The sequence below is a fragment of the Mobula birostris genome, chromosome 17 (assembly GCF_030028105.1).
Source record: "Mobula birostris isolate sMobBir1 chromosome 17, sMobBir1.hap1, whole genome shotgun sequence".
Classification (NCBI taxonomy): domain Eukaryota; kingdom Metazoa; phylum Chordata; class Chondrichthyes; order Myliobatiformes; family Myliobatidae; genus Mobula; species Mobula birostris.
This window is the reverse complement of record NC_092386.1, coordinates 51,972,853-51,996,143: the sequence shown is the minus strand read 5'-3', so window position 1 is coordinate 51,996,143 and position 23,291 is coordinate 51,972,853. Positions and strand designations below refer to the sequence as shown.

At 39.0% G+C, this 23,291-nt stretch overlaps 1 protein-coding gene across 5 annotated transcripts in view; it reads left to right on the top strand.

Moving 5' to 3' along the window:
• LOC140211678 (A disintegrin and metalloproteinase with thrombospondin motifs 19-like) overlaps nt 1–23,291 on the top strand; it is a 387,009-nt gene that overhangs the window by 17,147 nt on the left and 346,571 nt on the right. For all 5 annotated transcript variants that reach the window (XR_011889546.1, XR_011889548.1, XR_011889547.1 and 2 more), the window contains 5 exons: nt 4,717–4,879; nt 9,405–9,577; nt 12,940–13,023; nt 13,890–14,047; nt 16,534–16,577. Coding sequence is in view for 2 of the 5 variants with exons in the window: in XM_072281716.1 (XP_072137817.1) it covers nt 4,717–4,879; nt 9,405–9,577; nt 12,940–13,023; nt 13,890–14,047; nt 16,534–16,577 (622 nt within the window). In the remaining 3 variants the exon portion in view is untranslated. The remainder of the gene's footprint in view (nt 1–4,716; nt 4,880–9,404; nt 9,578–12,939; nt 13,024–13,889; nt 14,048–16,533; nt 16,578–23,291) is intronic.

Here is a 23,291-nt window from a genome sequence, read left to right as displayed (position 1 = left end):
AAATTAGGTTCAAACCATCAGCCTAATTGCAACAGAAATAATCTAGAGTTATGGTATTTTACTTTTACCATACTATTATCTTCAAAAATTCTCAATGAATTTAAACATTCCAATTTTAGTGACTTGGCTGAAGAGTGTGAATTACAGAGCTTTGGTCTCATCTGGATAACTGCTTTGTAATAATGATTGATCCTACCACTAAACATATCTTTACCTCCCCCCCCACCCCCCCCCCACCCCACTTTCTGCAGAGATTGCTCCCTCCGTGATTCCCTCGTCCATCCATCCTTCCCCACCAATCTCCCGGCACTTATCCCTGCAATGGCCTAAGTACTACGACCGTCCATATACCTCGTTCCTCACCTCGATTCAGGGCCGCAAACAGACCTTCCAGGTGAGGCAATACTTCACTACCCCATGGCCAAACATTTTATTTCCAGTTCCCATTCAGACATGTCAGTCCATGGCCTCCTCTTGTGCCAAGGTGAGGCCACCCTCAGGGTGGAGGAGCAACACCTTGTATCTCAGCGGCATGAATATTGATTTCTCCTTTCATGAAAAAAAACCCCACCCCTCCCTCTTCCTCTAGTCCCCAATTTGACTTTTCACCTTTCCTCATCTGCCATTCACTTCCCCCGAGTCCCCTCCTCTTTCCCTTCCTCCTATGATGCACTCTCCTCTCCTAATAAATTCCTTCTGCTCCAGCCCTTGACCTTTCCCACCCACTTGGCTTCACATATCACCTTCCAGCTAGCCTCCTTTCCCTCCCCCTACCTGTTTATTCTGGCATCTTCCCCCTTCCTTCTCAATTTTGATGAAGTATGTTGGCTCAAAACGTTGACTATCTATTCATTTCCATGGATGCTGCCTGGCCTGCTGAGTTCCTGCAACATTGTATGTGTGTTGCTTTGCATTTCCAGCATCTGCAGACTTTCTCTTGTTTAAAATTATGGTTGTGCCTTTACTAAAGATATGAATATAAGACTAAGACTTAGTTAATGTTCTGTAACTCTCAGATTTAAACTATATCACCAGGTCTGTATAATTTCCTGGCCAGCGACGAACAAGCTCTGAGTGTGCGTTAGTCCACAAAGTATTACTTTGTTTAACATTGATCGTGAGATAACATAACAACATAAATGGGCCTTGAAAAGAATCCTCTTTGATATATTGTATATTTAGCCTTTATTTATGAAATAGTAAATGTTACAAAAAGCAAATGGTTGCAGGCAAGGCAATAGACTGATATTGATCTAATTAAATTGGACACAGCCGTCTATAGCAATAAATTCCACAGATTCACCACCCCCAGCTAAAGAAATTCCTCCTCATCTCTGTCCTAAGTGGATGTCTTTCTGTTCTGAGGGTGTGCCCTCTGGCCCTAGACTACCCCACCACAGGAAGCATCCTCTCCACATCCACTCTAAACATTTGATAGGTTTCAATGAGATCCACCCCCACCCATTCTTCTAAATTCCAGTGAGTACAAGCCCTGAGCCTCACTCTCTCTGCAGGCTGTCACTGAATTGAGGGTCATAATCCTGAATAGTGACACTGGGCGTCTTTTTTGAGTTATGGGTCTCCGATTTATATTCTAGTGGGAAACATTTGTCAAATGCAGGTATCTGGGTACCAGGGTGGTGGACTCTTTTTTTAAAGTCAAGCTCCCTGGAACATCGAGGTCAATGGGATTTTAAAGTTACCAACCATATAATGAGATCATTATCCCCAGCCCACTCCACTCTGCTGCATTATATTTTGGCCTAATGGTGTAAGATAGTTATTTTTTCCTTTCCAACCTGCTTGGTTGCTCCTTCCAGGGGATGATGAATACTGTTATGCCACAAATGACATGGGAAAATTTTAGGGGGTAAAAAGCTGAAGACGTTTAGTTATAGACACAGTCCAGAACCTTCCTCTGAAAGGAGACTCTTCCTAATAGATTCGCCATTGCAATGGGATTTCTTGGTTGCATTATTGCTCTATATACTCTTAGAGGTGAAATCAAAATCGTTCTAAGTTCAATTTCATTTGCTTTTTCATACAAAAAGGAACAATCCATTTATTGTAAATTCCCAATTTAGTAAAGGGAAGGAAGCTTTGATACACTTTGGCCTATAGAAGGCACCACCCAGTGGCAAGCTTTGGTATCTGTTATTAAAATCATCTTCTTCCAGAAATGTCATGCTTTTTCCAAATAGTGCAATGGAATTCTGCAGCCCTATGAGAAGAACACGTTCACATGTACTGTAACCTTTAGGTATAATCAACATTGCTTTCACTAAGTTTTATTGCTTCTAGTATAGCCCGTAGAAGTAAAGAATAATTCCTTCTAGGCAGTTTTGTTAGTGGATCGCACAGCTCAAAAGGGAGGAAAGGAGCTCAGATTTGAGCTAATTTTGCGTTGTTGCTTAGATTTAAGAGATACTTTTCACCAGTTATTGTTAAGCCAGCAGAGATAAGAGAGGGTTCAAAATTTCACTTTTGTTGCTTGCATTAGACTGGGGTGGGTGTTGTCCGCTGGTTGCACCTGCTCTATTGATGCAAAACCCATTAATGTCAACAGGGCTGAATAGGTGGGAGGAAGCTACAACTAGTAGTCAATATTCCTGTAGGCATTTAGTGTTAGTGGCCATAGACAAATTTCTTCCTTGAAGTTTAGAAGTGGACAATGGGAAGGTTTAACGAAAAGGGGAGGACACTATGAATGACAACTTAATTAACAGAACTCCTGTACCTCATTTGCGATTCCAGTGTTGAATGTCATGTAAAGTCAAATACTTTTAGCTAGAGAAAGACAGCATGGAGTTAGGAAGGAAAAAAAAATAATAGCCATAACAATAATGACATCATTGAATAAATACCTTATCGGTTGGGTTGAGTTGTTCTCCAATTTTGGCAATTTATATGCAAGTTTTTTGTGCTGTTAATTGCAGGGTGTCTTCTGAATGCTTGGCCTTTATACACTTATCAACCAGCTGATTAGTCATCATTTTGGAAACTCAGTTGTGATGTGTGGTGGAGATCTCAGTGCTGATTGGTTGTGTGGCAAACTTCCTGCGATGTCGTCTGGAATTTTGCCAAGAACATAGAATTTCGGTCATGAATAAGCCAGCAGTAATGTTGAGGAGAGTACTTTGCAGACCAAAAGAACAAACCAAGCTACTGGGCAAGGCCAGTACAGTCTACAAAATCTAATGCAGGAACTGCAGCAAATATTATGTCAGCCAAACTGGGAGGAAGCTCTCCACAAGGATCCATGAATATCAGCTGGCTGTAAAGTGGCGTGACCAACTCTCCCTGGTCTCTACCCATGAAGGTCGGGAGGGGCACAAGTTCTACTGGGCATCAGTGAAAGTCATGGGGAAAGCAAATACATGGCATGCAAATTAATTTCTTGATCTTGTTTATGAGCCAATGTGAGCAAATTTCCAGACCACAACGCACAAATTTTGCCACACAACCAATTAGTGATGAGATTTCCTCCCCACATAACAATTGAGTTTCCAAAATGATGGCCAATCAGCTACAAATTGATAAATGTATATAGGCCAAGCATTCAGAGGACACGCCACAATTAACATTGCACTGATGACGTCTCCTCAAATGAAGACGAAGCATTTGCAAGTAAGTTGCCAGGCTTGAAGAACAACTCAACCCAACCATCAACCACCTGAGCTACATATTTTCTGAATTACTTGCAACTGCCTTATAATTTTAAATGTAATCATAAATTACAATTTTCAAACTAGCTATTAAATCGCTCTAGTCCTGGAGTAACAAGAAATCTGCTGGAAGAATTCAGTGGTTCCAGCAGCATTCGTGGGAGGAAAGGAATTGTCAATGTTTCAGGTTGAAACCCTTTGAATATTTAGCCAGCAGTGGTTGCTGAAAATATTAATCATAGGGGTCATAAATGTGATCACTTTAATCAGTGTCTTTTTCAAGTACAGTATTTATTGTATATGTGTGTATGTATATACTGTATGTACACATTTTTATGGTACTCTTGACTGCAATGAATTTGTAGCTCAGTTAGCCAAAACAGGTAATTGACTAAATTTTATTCAGTTTCTATTGATATTGTCACACTGCTACATCAATCCTACTGGGTGTTCTAGGAACGAAGAAGACATTCCAAAAGATTACTGTGTGAGTGGTTTGGAGTTTCTGAAGAATCTGGGAAATGAGGTGGAGGTTGTAAGCTTAGCCATCAAAGTTAGGAATTAGCAAACTGGATATTGCAACATTTTTCCGTTTGTCAACTCCTTGACAAAATTGAAGAAATGTAGGCCAGGTAACAAGGGGCAAATGCAAGGAAGGATTCTCTTTCATTGTTTTGATACAGTAAAACTCCAGAACATCTCCAACTCTACCAGTGTGGCCTTTCAATTTTAACTTAGCTTTGTTTTGAGAAGCAAATTTAGTCCATGCAAACATATTTAACCTTTCATCTTATCAGCTGTCTCAGAGAAGTACAGGACTTTTATCCTGTTTGATTGCTTTGGATCCAGGCCTAAATCTTAGCATTACTACTACTACTACTACTACTACTACTACGTTGACTCAGGCCTAAGGGGCCGGCGTTGGGCAATGGCAGAAACCTATAACACACCTTACAGTGACGCTGTTTGCCTAAAATGAGCACATGCAGTAGATTCACTGATATCTAAATACAGACTTCTTTTAACTGTTCTTTCTGTTTCAATTTTCTAGATGGGATTTATTCAGATTAATGAAGAGTTTATATTTATCGAACCACTGAATCATACCATGGCTGTAACAGGATACGCACATCGTGTGTACAGAAGGAAACGATCGATGGACGAAAAACCAGCTGAAAAACAGACATCACAAACTTTGTGTGGAATTTCTGCAGGTACTCTTCCAGCAGAATCTTTAGGCTCTGTTTGAAAGTTTTCAGTTCTGTGCAGTATGTCTAAAGGTCAACAAAATTTTTCCGTATGATCTTGTGCTTCATAGCCAAGAAAGTACAGTTCGCAATATGACACCAAGTATTTAACTGATGCAGTATTTTCTTGCACTCTTAATATAGATGGCATTTTTTGTTTTTTGAAAGGAATTACACTTCTGACATATTGGGTAGAAGACCGTCATTCAGACCTGTTAATGATTCATTTACTAATATTGCCAGAAGTAATGTATGGGATTTTCATCTATTCACTTGTGCTTTACTGATTAGGAGTCACATTTTATAGTTTTCAATATTTATTAGGACCAAACTCGTAATAGCACAGGGTACATAAATGGAGCTTGTTGTCCGTATTAATCCAAATTAGTACTAATAATAATTTTATCATGCTATATGGGAAAAAATCATTATTGCATAGCAGGCATAAATACTTTTGTCACGAGTGTACTAGTAACACACGGTGAGGAAGCATTACAGAAAGATGGCAGATGTGCTACCCATTTGGAGTAAAACAAGAGTGAACAGATGAAAATCCCATACATGTACATCAAAAAATTACTTTAGGCAATATTGGTAAATGAATCATTAACAGGTTGGAATGATAGTTTTCTTTTTAATATTTCAGAAGTGTTACTCCTTTTAAAATAAAAAATGACATCTACATTAAAAAAGCAAGAAAATGTTACATAAGTTAAATACCCGAGTGTTGAAGAAGGGTCTCGGCCCAAAACATTGACTGTTTATTCATTTCCATAGATGCTGCCTGACCTTCTGAGTTCCTCCAGCATTTTGTGTGTGTTGCTTTGGATTTCTGGTACTTGCAGAATTTCTCCTGTATATTAATAATCCAAATAGACATTAGTGATAGTGCAGTAGCTTCCATTGCCACTGTTTTTTTATTCGAGTAGTGGAATTTAAATTCTCCAGCTGCCTTGGTGAGATTTGAATTTTGATTAGATTGCACAGCACTGATATCATAACAGATCCATTGTACTTCACCAGATTTTGCTATCACTATGTACTAAACCTGCACCTACACTGAGTTCTTTGCAGTTGTGTGACTGCCAACTTACTGCTGGCATTGCTTTTATGATCCTGTAGAGATGCTGTGGACTGTGAAAGTCACAAAACAATTGCTGGCTCTGTACCCATGAAAATTTTGCAGAATTAACCTTAGCTGATTGAAGGAAATTGGTAGAATCAGATCAACCACATCGTTTGCACAGGGAGTCATTAGTAAAATCAGTAGAATGCTAAGCTGAGTCAGATGTGCAGCAAGTGATGGATCTGATCCCAATTTCCTATCAAACAACAATTTCCTTTATTCCTGATGAAGGATCTCAGCCCAAAGCATCAACTCTTTATTCTCCTCCATAGATGCAGCCTGTCTTGCTGTGTTCCTCTAGCATTTTGTGTGTGTTGCTCAAAATTTCCAGGATTTATAGAATCCCTTGTGTTTAGAATTTCTTTTTGATTCAGATTAGAGAGTTTAGTATGTGAGGTAATTTGAGTTTATGAGTGTGTCATATCTGTAGTAAAGTCATTTTACTCAGTATATCGTTTCATCTAGAAAAGTCCATTAGTGTTAAGCAGTTTGGAGAGTGTTATAGGCCAAGGTCACTGAACACAGAAAGTTATGTTGCAATAATATTCCTAATGTTACTTAGTGGTTAAAATAGTTAAGTAAATAGAACATCCAAGAAGTTTATTTAAAATAACTGAGGCCTTTTGTGTACTGCAGTGTATTGAAGCCTGAGACGTGGTAAGCTAGCAGTGCTGAAGATCTGCTTTGGAACATACCTCTGCTACTATCTGACTGTAGAACATAAACACATCCACACCAGCATAAGAAATTCAAGTTCAAGCATAATTATTGACTGGTGGTGCTCTGTAATGTTGGCTCATTTTGATGTGCTACCTTCAGCAGAAATGGCCATTGACCTAATTATTTTTATCCTGCTTTGAAATGCTTTGCCACTATTATTCTCAATCCTATTTCATAGTTTAACATAACCATAACATCATCAAAGCAGGCACTAATCATTACAAAATATCAGATTCAGAATCAGAATCAGGTTTATTATCAGCGGCATGTCACATGAAATTTGTTAGCAGCAGCAGTTCAATGCAATACATAATCTAGCAGAGAGAGAAAAAAATAATAATAAATAAAATAAAACATCATAATAAATAAACAAGTAAATCAATTATGTACATTGAATAGGTTATTAAAAATGTACAAAAACAGAAATACAGTATATTTTTAAAAAAGTGAGGTAGTGTCCAAAGCTTCAATGTCCATTTAGGAATCAGATCACAGAGGGGAAGAAGCTGTTCCTGAATTGCTGAGTGTGTGCCTTCAGGCTTCTGTATCTCTTACCTGATGGTAACAGTGAGAAAAGGGCATGCCCTGGGTGCTGGAGGTCTTTAATAATGGATGCTGCCTTTCTGAGATACCGCTCCTTGAAGATGTCCTGGGTACTTTGTAGGCTAGTGCCCAAGATGGAGCTGACGAGACTTACAACCTTCTGCAGCTTCTTTCAGTCCTGTGCAGTCACCCCTCCATACCAGACAGTGATGCAGCCTTTCAGAATGCTCTCCACAGTACAACTATAGAAGTTTTTGAGGGTACAACTATAGAAGTTTTTGAGTGCATTTGTTGACATGCTAAATCTCTTCAATCTCCTAATAAAGTATAGCCGCTGTCTTTGATAGTGACTATTTGCAATGTTTATCTTTTGGTTCTGGTCAGCTACAGAACTAGTAAATGATGGGCAAAGATCAGAACAAGAACCCTTTGTTGTGTACACTAATCACAAGATTAATTCACATCTAAGTGGTTACTTGAGAGATATACTGTATATCAGTCCAGAATAACATAATTTTAGATGACATTAAGCAGAAATATTGACCATTTAATATCTATTATCAAAATATATTGGATAATGGCCTCCATCCAAAATTACTAAACCATATGAAAGGAAATTCATTAAATAGGGATGCTTTTGGCGAAATAGTATTTGGTGCAAATCCCTAGTATCACAAGTCTGTACATTTTTTTGTGTAAATTCTGCAGACATTCTCAGACTATTTTTTTGAGAAACTAACCATCTGTTTGGCACACATCAAAGAGGGGAAGTTGCTAAAAACCAAAGAAGTGAGTTCAACATCGAAGATTCAAAAATTTTAATAAACATTAAAACAAATTTAAAGCCAGTAGAGAAATCAATGATTTGGTGAAAATTATATGATTCCCTCCTTTTCCCTTTTTAAATTTGCTGCTATCACAAACACCAATTTACTTGTGGAATTCCAATGATTTTTCCTTATGGTGCTAGGTTTGAGAAAGTGACCGTGAGTCAAGAACTTTTCTGAACTTTATCTATTGTGTAGTGAAGCAGGCCAATAAATGTCAAAAACTCTTAGCCTGATGACTTCGTGTTACATATACTCCATAATGGTACTTCTTCAATCTCTCAGTGAGAGATCCACATGAAGAAGTTAATTGCTGCATTTCTATGCGTGAACTGTTCCAGTTTTATTGTATAAGTGGTTAGGTTATGGCTTCTTTTGAGATGTGCTATGATTTAAGGATTGTTTGCTGATGTGTGGAAGTATGTTTAAACATGGGGAGTTGCAATTTTGTGGTTAAGTTTCTCAATGTTGACGGTGTGATGGAGGTTGATGCTCTGTCAGTCATCAGATTCATAAGGCAACATTGAGTCTCCTGGTGGGGACTGATTTAGTTTGCCTTAACAGCATATTGTAGATTTACAGGTAACACAATAATGAGGGAAAGTAAAACACTCACAGAGTTGTATTTGGATTAATGTGATGGGACTGCTTTTAACTACTGGCTCATGTCCCAAGGGTGGAAATAATCAGACAACATTGTGTTTTTTCACTGTCAGAAAGTTCTGGGTTGATGTTTCATTTAAGAGATTCAAGGACAAAAATCAAAAAATTAGGCAGGCACTCCAGGGCAATACTGACAGGGTACTACACTGCAGAACTGCTGTCTTTCACATGAGATGTGAAGCTGAGGTGAGCCTGCTTGTCCTCTTTGAAGTTGACATAAAAGATGGCATAGCACTATTTTTCAAAGATACATTTGTTTTGGTGACAGCTTTATTTTCAGCTTCCAGAGTAAATCAATCACTTCTTTCTAACCTCAGGAAGGATAGCAAAGGTGACCTGGGCAGCAAATTATCTTCCTGCAGCTGTTAACATCCGTATGTTATCAGCTGGTCTCATACGAAAGCAGTATTTTAGCTGCCAACTGTTTCAAAGTACACTGGAAGTCCTGCTGGGATGGCAAATCAGCTGCAAGCCTTTTGTTGTAAGGTGTCATGCTAATGCTGGCCTTTGCGTGAATAGTTTCAGAATTAAATCTCTATTTTAAAAAAATGTCATTGCTATCTCTCTCCGTATTGCCACAATATGTCACTAAGATGTTTTATATTTTTTACAGATAAAAGAAGAGCTAAAAACAAAAGGCATTTGGACAAAGGAAGAGGCCGGAGGTACACATATAAATTATCTCCCGACTACAATGTCGAGACTCTTGTTGTTGCCGACACAGCAATGGTCAACTATCATGGAGCTGATGCTGTAAGGAGATTTATCCTGACTGTGATGAATATGGTGAGAATAAATAACAGCTTTTTTTTAGAATTTTGCTAAATATGAAACCACAAAGCTGAAAACTTTGCTTTATATTATAAAAAAACACTAAACAGAAACAAGAAGTACTGCAAGATTAAGTACTTATAACAGTGGCAGAAGCTGAAACCTTCATTACATCTAGTAAGGTACCCAGATAAGATTCTGAAATGCAGTAAAGTTCTGCAGAAAGAGATCTGTGAAAACCTAATTTTCTCTGGTGGGGACTATGAGGTCCCTTCTTGTGTTGCAAACTTTATGAATTTTATGGTTCTGTGATTCAGTTCAACTGAATTGAAGGTTTTCCCATTAATTTCTCATGCACCAGGCTTGAAGTGGAAGTTCTTCCAATCCATACATTGTGTCCCAAACCCTAGGGCATTTTGATAGATAGATCGTAGGGCTTCCAGTCTAGTGTTTTTCCCTCACCAGAACAGAATAGTTGTGGGCTAGCACACACCTCCCACCAGGAATACTGCCCATCGCGTCAATACGTTTTGCAGTTATTTTTGACTCTTTTATGAAGGCTTGCAGGACACATTTATAAAGTGGATGGATAGATGCGGGGGGAAGCAGGGGAGGCATCTGGGTCCAGCAGTAGATCAGCATACGCTGCTACATACTGTGATATTGTAATGCCTCCAAAGCTTCCCATGGATTGAACAGATAGCTGCTGACTGTGCACCTGAGGTTATAATATTGTGTAATCCAGCATCTACACTGGGAATACAGTCCAGGTGTACTCTATTGTAAGTCTGATGAACTGATACCTCAGGATGGTCACTAAAATCTTTATGGATGGAGATGATTAATATCCTTCCTTTGGTTCAATCGCCAGGTTATAGATTTGATAGCTCCTGAAGTGTGAGGTTAGAGTGACTGCCCTACAGCTGAAGTTGGCGGGAATCAAGAGGAGACTCTTCCTCTGGAATCAAAGAACACAGGAAAATGTACTTGTTGAAGGCCAGTTCCCAACCCCCAGATCGTTGCTGCATGAGTTTCTCAGGACTATATTCTAGGTCAATCCATTTTCAACTGTGCTATTGGTGGCCTTTCTTCCATCAAGACATTTATTGAGGATTGCCCTTTGTTCCATTTTGTTTTTTTGTTACTCAAAAGATGAAGCGGTACACAAATACATGCGGAGATCATGGGGCTGAAGTGAATAAATGGCAAGTAATATTTGCCCAAAACTACCTTGAGCATCTCCAACAATTAAGGACCTAATTATGCTTCCTTGACTTAAAATTGCTTTCCTTTAATGGAAGATCTTTGAAAAATTTCATGAATCAGCCGTACAATTTTGTCATCATGAGAACAAATCAGAAGCTGAATACAATGTGAGTAGTTCAATTTCTGAGTTTCAAAATCCATTTTACAGTTGTGCTGGAATCCTCTCCATTTTCATGGAAGAGTGCAACCCCAACACCACCATCCATGAACAAATGGCTAAGCCTATGAGTCATTTTAAACATTCCCTCCTTTCACTCACTGTGTAGACCAGCTACAAGACAAGCAGTAGCAACTTGTCAAATCTTCCTCATTTGTATCTCCTGAAATGTAATCTGCATTATGTGACGAAAGAGGGTTACAAAAGTACACATAGACTAAGATGTTAACTGTCCTGGGCTGGCACCAGTGGGATCAACAGTTGATCCGCCACCTGTCTTCAGGAGACAGAGATAAGTAAGACAATGGAGCAGCATTTGGGAATGTTAATGAAGAGACGAGAGAGTTTAACGGAAGGAGACACCGGTCTGGGTATAGTCAAGATCGGCTCCGTTTGAACCCTGAACTGTTTGAAGTGTGATGGACAGGCGATACCCCAGCAGGGGGATAAAAAGGGGCAGGTTCGCTAAGACACCACAAACGACACCACGAGGTAACGAGACCCTGGAAGCGGTGCGCCCCCACAAGTCAGTGGGAGTTTTTGGAGGACTGTCGCGGGACCAGCCATAGATGCACAGGGTGGAAAGATACGGTCAGCGGGAACCTGGTGTGTGTCCACCCTTGCCTGGGTGCCGGGTTCACCGCTGAAGAACGATCATATCTGAAACGGAGGGGTCACAGTCTGTGACTTCAGAAGACATTACAAAGGGCTCGCCCAAAAGCTAACTGCGAGGAATATCAAACGTCTGTTGAATCTGATTTGAATATCAGCATTCGCTCTCTCTCTCCCCAACGGCACGACGGCGATTACTGCGAACTGAACTAAACTGAACTCTGTCACTTGTGATTGAACATTTTACCCCTAGACTGCGATACAGCTGATTGACCCTATCATCCTAGTTCTGTGTACATGTGTGTTTATTCATTGCTAACCTGTTGCATTTATATCCTTACTATTAGAGTACTGTGTTGCTTATTTCTTTAATAAAACTTTCTTAGTTCCAGTAATCCAGACTCCAACTGAGTGGTCCATTTCTGCTGGTTTGGCAACCCAGTTACGGGGTACGTAACAATTATCAGAAAAAATAAGGCCAACGGTCCTGTGGCCTTCTCCCAAGCTTTAGAGCGCTTTAACAGGAGAATAAGTAGCAATACTTCCTCCATTGTTGCTAGGTCCAAATTATGGAAAACTTTAGAACTGTAGTTTTCTAGAAATTTTTTTGAAGGTATTTAGACAAGATCAACAAATGCTGTTCTTGCCAATGATGGCCAAGTCCCACAGTAGAATAAAAACAAGAATGAATAAGCAACATTGTATCCTTTATGTGCCTATATGATTATGTCCAATGTGCTTTTCATAATTCTGTTAAGGATTTGTACTTAATAGCAATAATTATATCCATATCTATTTACTACTCTTATTGAAATTCAGACTTTTTAAAGTCCATCTGTCCAAAAGACTGATTGGACCATTACCTATGATTGGTTGGAGTTTGATGACTTTCACTGCCTTCCATATCATTTCATTTTCATGACTGTGAGTAATTCTTTTAATTAAACCTACACTCGCTATTCCTTAGCCTACATTCTATTGCAAGAAAAGAAAATGTCCAGCAAACCATTCCTTCCTGATTTAAAAAAAGCCAGTTAAAATTTTGATTTTGAACTTCCATTAATTAATAAAGGAGGTGGACTTCTGAAAGAATTGATCATAATAATAAGGAAGTATATAGACCAAAAACTCCCATGGATAAGTATAAATGGATAGAAGGTAATATGCAGCAGATAATTAAAAATATTGAAGTTCCTCGTCCCCAATCCATCATTGTTAACAGGATATTTTCATTAACACAATATCTGTTAAATTTCAGCTCTAATGTTTATTTCACTTGTCCTGGTGATTAATGTTTCTAAAATCTATACGTCTACTTTAACAGCATACTATTTTTTTGTAGGTTTTCAATCTATTCCAGCATAAGAGTCTTGGCATACAAATGAACCTTCGAGTGACAAAGCTTGTTCTGCTTCATGAGAGTCCGGTAAGAAAAATACTAATTAATTATAGAGTTAAAGATGCAAATGTCAGTTTGTCAGATCAGATTTTATACTGCCTTGAAATGTGAGTGAATGCAATGCAGTCACCCTATAATTTAAACCTGCTGATACCTTCATTTGTCTGTTGAATTGCTTGTCCCTGTGTGTCTGCTTATACAGTAGGTATCTTTGAACAGATCCAATATGTAGACTTGTCCATTAGTCAATAAAGAGATAAGAAAATCTTGACTGATTGCTACTGTTCAGGATTATACGATGTAGTTGTGCACATATTTTCTTCTAATTATCTCACAAAGTTTGATTTTACTCCTGATCTGCACTAACACCAAGCAATATTTGCTCCTGCTCATCACTCCCACTAAACAAGCACACCAAAATATATATTTAAATATTTTAATCAAATAATGCTACAACCTCTTTTTTTGTCTTGCAATATGTTTTTTTTAGACATTGTCCTCAGCAGCAACAAGTAATTTTAAAAGCCGGGGGTGGGGAGTGGTTGAAATAATATATTCCACTTCAACATGGTTGTATCAAGGTACTTTTACCTGATTGCAGCAGCAAAGCCACTCTCATTTTGTTACAAATTTGTACTTTATTAAAGTGCACAAAAGCCTCCTGGCAATTTGGAATGAAATATAATTCCATAAATATTAATTCAGAAATGTCGTAGCAAAATAGTTGAAATAATTTCTTTCTCTGTTGTTTAATGGAAAATTCACGCTATTAAAGATAAAGCAGCTGATTTTGGTGTTAATTCACATTAACTATCAAAACCTATGGAGGCATAGATTTCGTGGAGAAAATTATGTGTATGTAGGTGAAATGGACTGCTGTTCTTCCTTTGCAGGAAGATCTTTATATAGGGTACCATGGGGAGAAGATGTTGGAAAGTTTCTGCAAATGGCAACATGAAGAATTTGGAAAGAAAAATTATTTCAATAGTGATATGTCCAGTAGTTGGAGAGAAGATTTACCTGCCATTGATTCGGCCATTCTGATAACAAGGTAAAAATAGAGAATAAGATTTTACTTTGATTAAATTTGTCATTTAGAGCCAGTGTGGATCAGTTAAGGACAAGTCATATTTAACTGTTTTAAATTTTTTTAAGTGTAACCAGAAGGGTTGATAAGAAAATAATGTTGATGTGATCAAATCTGAATACCAAGATTGAATAAAAGATCAGTAGCAGCTTCAAGGAAAAAGAGTGGAGTAGTAGTTAGTTATTTTCCAGGCAGTAGAATGTTTCCTCAGAGTCACTACTCTGGCACTACTTCATATAAGTTGATAACTTGCTCATGGGTATAAAAAGCATGTTATACAAATTGGTGTACAACACAAAACTTGGTACGTGTTTAACTGTGAAGAGAAGTAATATACCAGGAGGATGTAAACAGTTCGGTATAATGTGCATTCACATGGTACATCAAGTTTAATGCAGAACCTTGCCAAGTGTTACATTTCACTAGGAAGACAAATTGGAAGCAATCTAGGGGGCACAGTTGTAAAAGGGCTACATGAACAGTAAAACCTGGGAGTACAAATATTCAAAGGTTGTTGAAAGTGGCAAGGTAGATTTGGAAAATGTGAAGCCTTAGAAAGAGTAAAGAAGAGAAGATACAAAGGTTGAGTTGCTCTTGTTGGAATAGAGAAATTTGACAGAGGATCCAACGTAGATCCTGAAGTTAATAAAGAATCCACACACAGTAAATAGAAAGAAGCTGTTCCCTTCAGCAGAGCAGTCAAATTGCATAGAATGGTGACGACTGACAAAAGAACCAAATGAGGAAAGGAATTCTACAAACTGCAGTTAGGATCTAGAGCATGCAATTAGAATCCACATTGCATGGTTAGAATCCACAATATATGGTTAGAATCTGCGATATACAGTTAGAATCTGAAGTCCACACAAACTGCTGCAGGAACTCAGCAGGCCGGACGGCATCTATGGAAAAGAGTACTGTCGATGTTTTGGGCCAAGATCCTTTAGCAGGACTGGAGAAAAAAGGATGAGGGGTAGATTTAAAAGGTGGAGGGAGGGAAGAGAGAAACACAAGGTGACAGGTAAAACCAGGAGGGGTTGGGATGAAGAAAAGAGGTGGGAAGTTGATTTGTGAAAGAGATACAGGGCTGGAGAAGGAAAAAACAGAAGGCCATGGAAGAAAGAAAAGGGAGGAGGAACACCCGTGGCCTTCTGCCTTCACGCAGGTATTATTGCAAGATACAATTTTTGCTATTGATATATACTGATGTTTTCAGTATCTAGATTGTTCAACACTGATCTTTGAAGATGATGCACAGTGAAGGGTATAGTAGACTGTCTGTAAGGAAACGGCAGGATATGAACAGATAAACAAAAGTTGGTCAGGTAAAAGATAAAATTTGCACGTAGAAGTTGTTTTTTTGCATCTTGGAGGAAAAAGAGGGCTGAAAATATGCACTCAATGGAAGGGGGCTAAGGCTGTAGATGAAGCAAGATTGAATAAATCTTTTCCGATAACATTTTGAAAGTACAAGTACAGCCAGAAATTGAAATTTATGGCGTTATGCTTTAGGCTTTCATTTCTTTTTGTGGTTACAGTGAGCAGCAATGGATTGCTCTGTGTAGATGTGTTCTGGCACCCAGTTTTGGGTTGACTTCAGGTCTTTATTTATGCCTGTGCAGTTTGCATTAGTTGGGGTCTGAGCTTGAAAGCTCAAAACTAGTCAAAATTTTACCCATTGAACAATGAAAGATGGCAAAAAGTAAAAAGATAATTATAAATTTCCAGCATACAGCATTACACTACAATTATGATGTTCATTTCTGACTGGTTACTTATAGAGAGGACATTAAAACTATATGCAGTGTTGATTTATAATATGATATCAAGAATGGAAGAAACTGCAACGATGAAGCATAAAAATGAGCCTATTTTCATGAGTGATAAGACAATTAAATAAGGAATATTAGAATCATAACAGTGTTTTAATAAACTGAATAAGGGAAGTATTTTTGTTTGCGATTCAGTTACATTAAAAGGGTGGTTAGAGAGAATTAGAGAAGTTAAAATAGTAACCCAGGGGACTTTTAACAGCATGGATGCCTAGAAACAGCCCAAGACCTACCAATTTGCAATAGATATTGGTCATGTGCTAGTAAACAAGTGTTTAGTTTGTGGTCACTACATGGAAATTCTGCGGTGCTACTGATTCAGACTTACAGCAGGATAGGGAATCAGCTCCAAGTTAACACTGCATCTGTCCAGCATTTAGGGAAATTGGCCTGAGGGTGAACATTGGAAGGAAGCAGGTTCACAGCCATTGATAAGCAGGAAAGTTTGAAGGTTACGATTTAGTCAGTGTTGGAGATACATTAATAATTAGGAGACTTTTGGTGGTTGATTTGTGCGATCTGAAGGCTGTGGGTTGGTATCAATAGTTAGGAAATGTAGTCAACTGCTAGATATTCTGGATTATACGCATTATTACTATTTTTTTATTTTCATTTTAGGAAAGATTTCTGTGTACAGAAAGATGAGCCTTGTGACACTGTTGGTAAGTGTAAATATATCAACACCTTAAGCTTTTAAAAGTCATCTAGGAATTCAGTTTTGGTTTCAAGTATGAATGTCTGTGTTCATTACATCTTTCTGTCAAAACTGGACTCCGTTGTCTTCAATGGAAATGAAATTTAGAGGTGAAGTTTATTGTGCTAACACTTGTATGCCATGTCTTTAGTGCTTGCAGATCAAAACAAACCTTTGTGGTCCAGTTTTAGCTTTGTACTTCGTAAAATTCCTGTTGTTAGTATTACGAAATATTTGATGCACAGGAAAATAATTTCTGCTGTCTGCCAGGTGTAGCCAAAATAGTCATACATTTTGAATCTCAAATTAGCCACATCTGTTGCATTGAGGAAACATTTGTGCATTATTGCTTGGCTTATTTCCATAGGTAGCTTTATTCTGATTTTTTTTTTGCTGCATCCTAAACTTACGTGCAAACATTTGACTGGGAATAGGACAATAATTCTGCATATACATCATTAAAAGTACGTATGTGATAGTAAAACTTTCAGTCAAATGTTTAAAGTTTTCACTGTGAATGCAAATCATTGACATTGGAGAAATCTTTGTGTTAATTAATTCAAATTAGTGCTATACATTCAATATCATTGCATCTGTTTCCTGCTAAAAATCAGTTCTATTCAGTTTAATTTGCAGGTTGAGTAGGTGGTGAGGAAGGCAAATGCAATGTTAGCATTCATTTCAAGAGGTCTAGAATATTAAAGCAAAGATTTAATGTTGAGACTTTACAAAGCACTAGCGAGGCCTCACTTAGAGTATTGTGAGCAGTTTTGGGCCCCTTATCTAACAAAGGATGTGCTGACATTGGAGAGGGTTCAAAGGAGGTTCACAAAAATGATCCCGGGATTGAAAGGCCTGTCATATGTCATATTGTCAGCATTTAATACTATCATTCCCACAATCCTGATTGAGAAGTTGCAGAACCTGAGCCTCTGTACCTCCCTCTGCAATTGGATCCTTGACTTCCTAACTGGAAGACCCAGTCTGTGAGGATTGGTAATGACATATCCTCCTCGCTGACAATCAACACTGGCGCACCTCAGGGGTGTGTGCTTAGTCCACTCTCTATATACGCATGACTGTGTGGCTAGGCATAGCTCAAATACCATCAATAAATATGCTGATGATACAACCATTGTTGGTAGAATCTCAGGTGATGACGAGAGGGCATACAAGAGGGCATACAATAGGCCAACTAGTGGAATGGTGCCGCAGCAACAATCTGACACTCAACATCAGCTGTTTGAACTGCCAGAGGAAGTGATCAAGATGGGGATAGTTGTAACATTTGAGAGGCATTTGGATATGTACATGGAGTGGAGGGACTTGGAGGGTTATGGGCCAATGGTAACTGCAAAAAGATGACATGGCGTGGATGGTAATGATCCTTAATGATGAATGATGCCTTCTTGATGCAGTGCCATCTATAGATACTGTCAAGGGTGGGGAGGGACGTGCCCATGATGTCCACTACTCTCTACAGCTTCACGTGTTTCTGCACATTTGAGTTGTTGTACCAGACCATGATGAACCAAGTCAAGATATTGTAAAACTTTGTTACAGTGTTTGGTGACAAGCTGGACCTTCTTAACATTATAAGAAAGTAAAGTTGTAGGTGTGATTGCAAGTATGTGCTGTGCTCAGGCCTGGTCATCCAATTTGTTAACATCCAGGAATTTAAAGAGGCTGACTTATCCACCTCCAGTACCCAATGTGGTCTGCCTCATGTTCATCCTCCTTTGCCTTCCTGAAGTTAATAATCTGCTCTGTAGTTTACTGGCATTAAACAAGAGTTTGCTGTTGCACTACTACTCAGATTCTAATTCAATCTGTTGGTGAATTAGAAGGCGGCACTGGAGCTGTGCTTAGCCACCACAGACGTGTGTATAGGAGTAGCGCAGAGTTAAGCGTGCAGCTTTGAAGGTGCCCATGTTTTGATGATCATTGAGGGGAAGGTGGTGTCACAAATCCTTACTGTTTGAGGTTTGTCAATGAGAAGGTGGAGTGTCCAGTTGCAGAGGGAGGTACAGAGATCCAGTTCTTATATAGGATGATTCTGTTGGATACTGATCTTAGTCCAGAATCAGAATCAGGTTCAGTTTCATCATCACTGACATATGTTGTGAAATTCGTTGTTTTGTTGGATTGGGGTGGCCTGTTCCTGTGCTGTTTCTTTAAATAAATGTATAAAAATTAATAGATTCATAATAATGATCTTTACTGCCAAATGAAGCAGCAATTGATTTCTTACAACCCAAGGGAGTGAAATGGCATCTCACGCTGACTTGGTGCCAGCTAGGTGGCTATAAGAACATGACATTGGATCATATGTTTTGAAATCCTTGCAAGTCTGGTGTACTCATCAGTATCTGGATAGTAAATGGTTGCAATAATAATACTACTTAGAAATGTATGATGTTACTTAAATTGTCTTTTTAAAAGATTAATATTGATAATACTTGGGTAGGTTTTCTAAAATGCTTTACTTATTTCAGTTTGTCTCTGGTAAGCATTTATTAATGGAACAACAGCAAATCCGCATAAGTAAGCAACAAGGCTCATCCTGTTCCTTAAAAAGTCCATAATAACTGTTACTACTTCATTATTCAATGATAATTTCTATTCAAAATTACTATGGCCTGCAAGAATTTTTTAGAAGTTTATCACCAATTTGGGCACGTGCTCTCTAAACGGCTTGCCTCATCCAGACTAGATTGTTTTCTGAAGAAATTGACTTTGGTTGCTGTACTATAGACTAATGTGAGCTCCGCCACATATCTTGTAAATTGTAGATTGACGATGTTGTCAACAAACACTGTTCAGTCGATGTCAGATTAGCAAAACGTTTTGCAGTTGTTACACAGGATTAACAATAAATTATTTAGTGATATGCAAATATTCAGTTCAGGAAAGGGCCCTCGTGAGCTGCTGTTGCAGATTAGTCACTATACACAGTTGCTTCACCAGCAGAATAGACCCGTGGCCCAGTTTATATTGGGCCTTGGAGCTCAGTTAAATGAGAGTAGCAAGTTGTGAAAGAGGGCTGGGTCAATGGAAGTATGTAAGAAATTCAAATAAGAATATGCTAATACCCTACCTTTTACCTCAGCTCTACATTGCTGCCCGAACGCCATATCACTTGACTTCCTTAATATTAAAAAAAATCTAACACTCTCTTCATGTTCTGAGAGTGGGAAAATGATGTTAGCTTTCTATTTGATGAAGATAGATCATGAGAAAGGCAGACAGGACATTCAGGGGAAGTAATGAGAAAGGAGCAAATTGATTGGAACGGAAGTAAAATATTTGGGTAAGAGCTGAGTGAGATCCTATAATTAATATTATATTCTGCATAGGGCAGATTGTCGCAATATTCCATTACCCAGCTCCTTATTCAAAGGAAAGTTTGCGAAGTTCCTTTAAGGAAGGATGATTCGATTACTTTTTGGCCATGTTTTCCTGCTATGCCTGAAGCAAGCTGTGTTTTTTGCTTCAGATAAACAATAAGCCATTAATGATCAAACACCTGCTTCAGGCATTGGGCTTGTATGACCATGTTTTATTTTTACTGATAATTATAGCACATTGTGAAAATATACAGTAATTTGATAGTTCGGTGCATTTTTCCAGTGTCATCAAATTCCAGCCTATGATGCTTCTATTGCAATTCTTTTGCTATTTGTCAGAAGTAGTTAAATAACTTCTTGTATGCATTGGTTCAGTTCAACATTTGAAACAGCTTCTCCTTTTCAAGCATAATTATGACATTCAGAAGGCATTGACAGACAGTGAAATTTATGGTCTGTTTGGCCACTGTGAGCAAAGAGCTGGTGATAATATAGATCATTAACAAAAATGTTTAAAGAGTTTTACTCAGCCTTGCTCAATCCAGTGAGGGAGGTATTTTCCTGGTCAAACTAAATCTATCATTTATTAAATAAAAATGAAAGCTAAGATTACTATTCTACCATTAAGCAGAGAATTACATGGCTAATACCAAAGATACCTTTGGGAAAATCTCCATATTAGATGCAGTTGAGGCACTGTTCCCTCTATTTTGTAATGACCAGTGCGCACAAAAATCTTGCGCTATGCAATTTCTTTGCCCAATGACAACAACATGTGTGCACTGAATTTCATATATAAAGGTATTCATTTTAAAAGTAAGCAAAACACTGTCAATGAACTTTAATCTCCTCTGGGTGTTATTGTTTTGCTTTTGTTTATCTGCACGAGACATACGTAGCAGGCTTGCAATGGGTAATGAAGGATTTTTTCACCTGAGATTTTGCACACCGTCCAAATGCTATTTGCTTGCTAAATGACCCTTTAAAATGTCATTTCCAAATATCACTCCACTTCTTCCCACTTGCAAATTCTCAGCAACTTTTGCATCATGACAATACACACAGGTAACACCAGTTTCTGTATTGTACATAAATATTTCTCATAGCTGCACGTTCCTGACTTCATGAGCTTTCAGTGTAGCAGTTTCTATTGTTTCATTAAGCCATTCGCTCTAAATGAATTAGTAGTTCCTTTGTGTTTCTTGCCCTTTGCTTCTTTGGAATTTGACATGGTGAATCAATAATTTCTTCAATAAAAACAGTATAAATAACCAGTTCTAAAATCTGTGAGAAATCATCACAAACTCCACATTGTCAATGCCATCCACATCAGAAACTGGAAAAGAAATATGATTGTGTACATTTGTGAAATATACTCAACATGTCAACGAGGTAGAGGGTGACAACCTTTTGTGCACAGTTGAAATTCCTTTGTGCACTAGTAGCAAAAGGTGTGTGCGCATGCACACGGGCACACCTTAGAGGGAACATTGAGTTGAGGGATAGGGTGCATATGGCGAGCGTACTCATTAACTCAGCTAAGGAAGTTTTCAAGCAAGGAGATGTCCTCATTTTTTTAAATGCACTCATGGCAGGATAAAAATTTATTGCCCTTGCTAATTTCCTTGTATTAACCAATTACTAATTGACAGACTTTCTAGCCTATTTCTGTGTCTGTGTCTGGTATCACATTTGCACCAAAATGCATATAGCTGGCATATTTGTCTCCCTGAGGTACATCCTTGAATCAGATGTTTTTTTTAAAACTATGTGGTAGTTTCATGGGCACTAATTCTCATGTTGGGTAGTGGGTAGTGGCTCCATATGTCACTACTACAGGGTGTGACGACCCTGCCTTACACGAGTCTGGGCTCAGTTGGCTTCGGCTGACAGTACCCGGTATGGGCCCCTATCCAGGGTTACGGGTCCCACTGCCCAGTGGGTATCTTCGGGAGAAGAGAAGGCTAAACACAGTACGTGTGCTTGCAACACTGTGTGTCCGACAGAGTGATCAGCAGCACTGGGGCTCCACAGGGGATTGTCTTGTTTCCCTTTCTCTTCACCATTTACAGCTCGGACTTCAACTACTGCACAGAGTCTTGTCATCTTCAGAAGTTTTTGGATAACTCTGCCATAGTTAGATGCATCAGCCAGGGAAATGAGGCTGAGTACAGGGCTACGGTAGGAAACTTTGTCACATGGTGTGAGCAGAATTATCTGCAGCTTAATGTGAAAAAGACTAAGGAGCTGGTGGTAGACCTGAGGAGAGCTAAGGTAACGGTGACCCCTGCTTCTATCCAGGGCGTCAGTGTGGACATAGTGGAGGATTACAAATACCTGGGGATATGAATTGACAATAAACTGGACTGGTCAAAGAACACTGAGGCTGTCTACAAGAAGGGTCAGAGCCGTCTCTATTTCCTAAGGAGACTGAGGTCCTTTAATATCTGCCGGACGATGCTGAGGATGTTCTACGAGTCTGTGGTGGCCAGTGCTATCATGTTTGCTGTTGTGTGCTGGGGCAGCAGGGTGAGGGTGGCAGACACAAACAGAATCAACAAACTCATTCGTAAGGCCAGTGATGTTGTGGGGATGGAACTGGACTCTCTTACGGTGGTGTCTAAAAAGAGGATGCTGTCTAAGTTGCATGCCATCTTGAACAATGTCTCCCATCCACTACATAATGTACTGGGTGGGCACAGGAGTACATTCAGCCAGAGACTCATTCCACTGAGATGCAGCACTGAGCGTCATACGCAGTCATTCCTGCCTGTGGCCATCAAACTTTACAACTCCTCCCTTGGAGGGTCAGACACCCTGAGCCAATAGGCTGGTCCCGGACTTATTTCATAATTTACTGGCATAATTTACATATTACTATTTAACTATTTATGGTTCTATTACTATTTATTATTTATGGAGCAACTGTAACGAAAACCAATTTCCGCCGGGATTAATAAAGTATGACTATGACTATGACTATAAAGAGTAAACCCTACACAAACCCGGAATGGAGCCCCTAAGGCTGTTGGATGATGTATCATGTCACCTTCCAGCAGCTCCTGCAGCTGTCCTGTTTACATTTGAATGAATAATGTGATAGAGTCATAGAGTTGTCCATCATAGAAACTAGCCCTTCAGATCAACCCATCCATGCCGGTTATGATGCCTGTGTAGCCCCCCAGCCACCCTCAGGTTCGCTCGGCTCGCTGTTGTCTAGGGAAACAGCCCTCGGCCCCCGGCAAACTGGGTAATAGTTTGTGTGGATGCTGTGTGAGGTACCCCACGCCGCCCCAATAACAGACAATACACCAGATACGATTAAATGATTTACA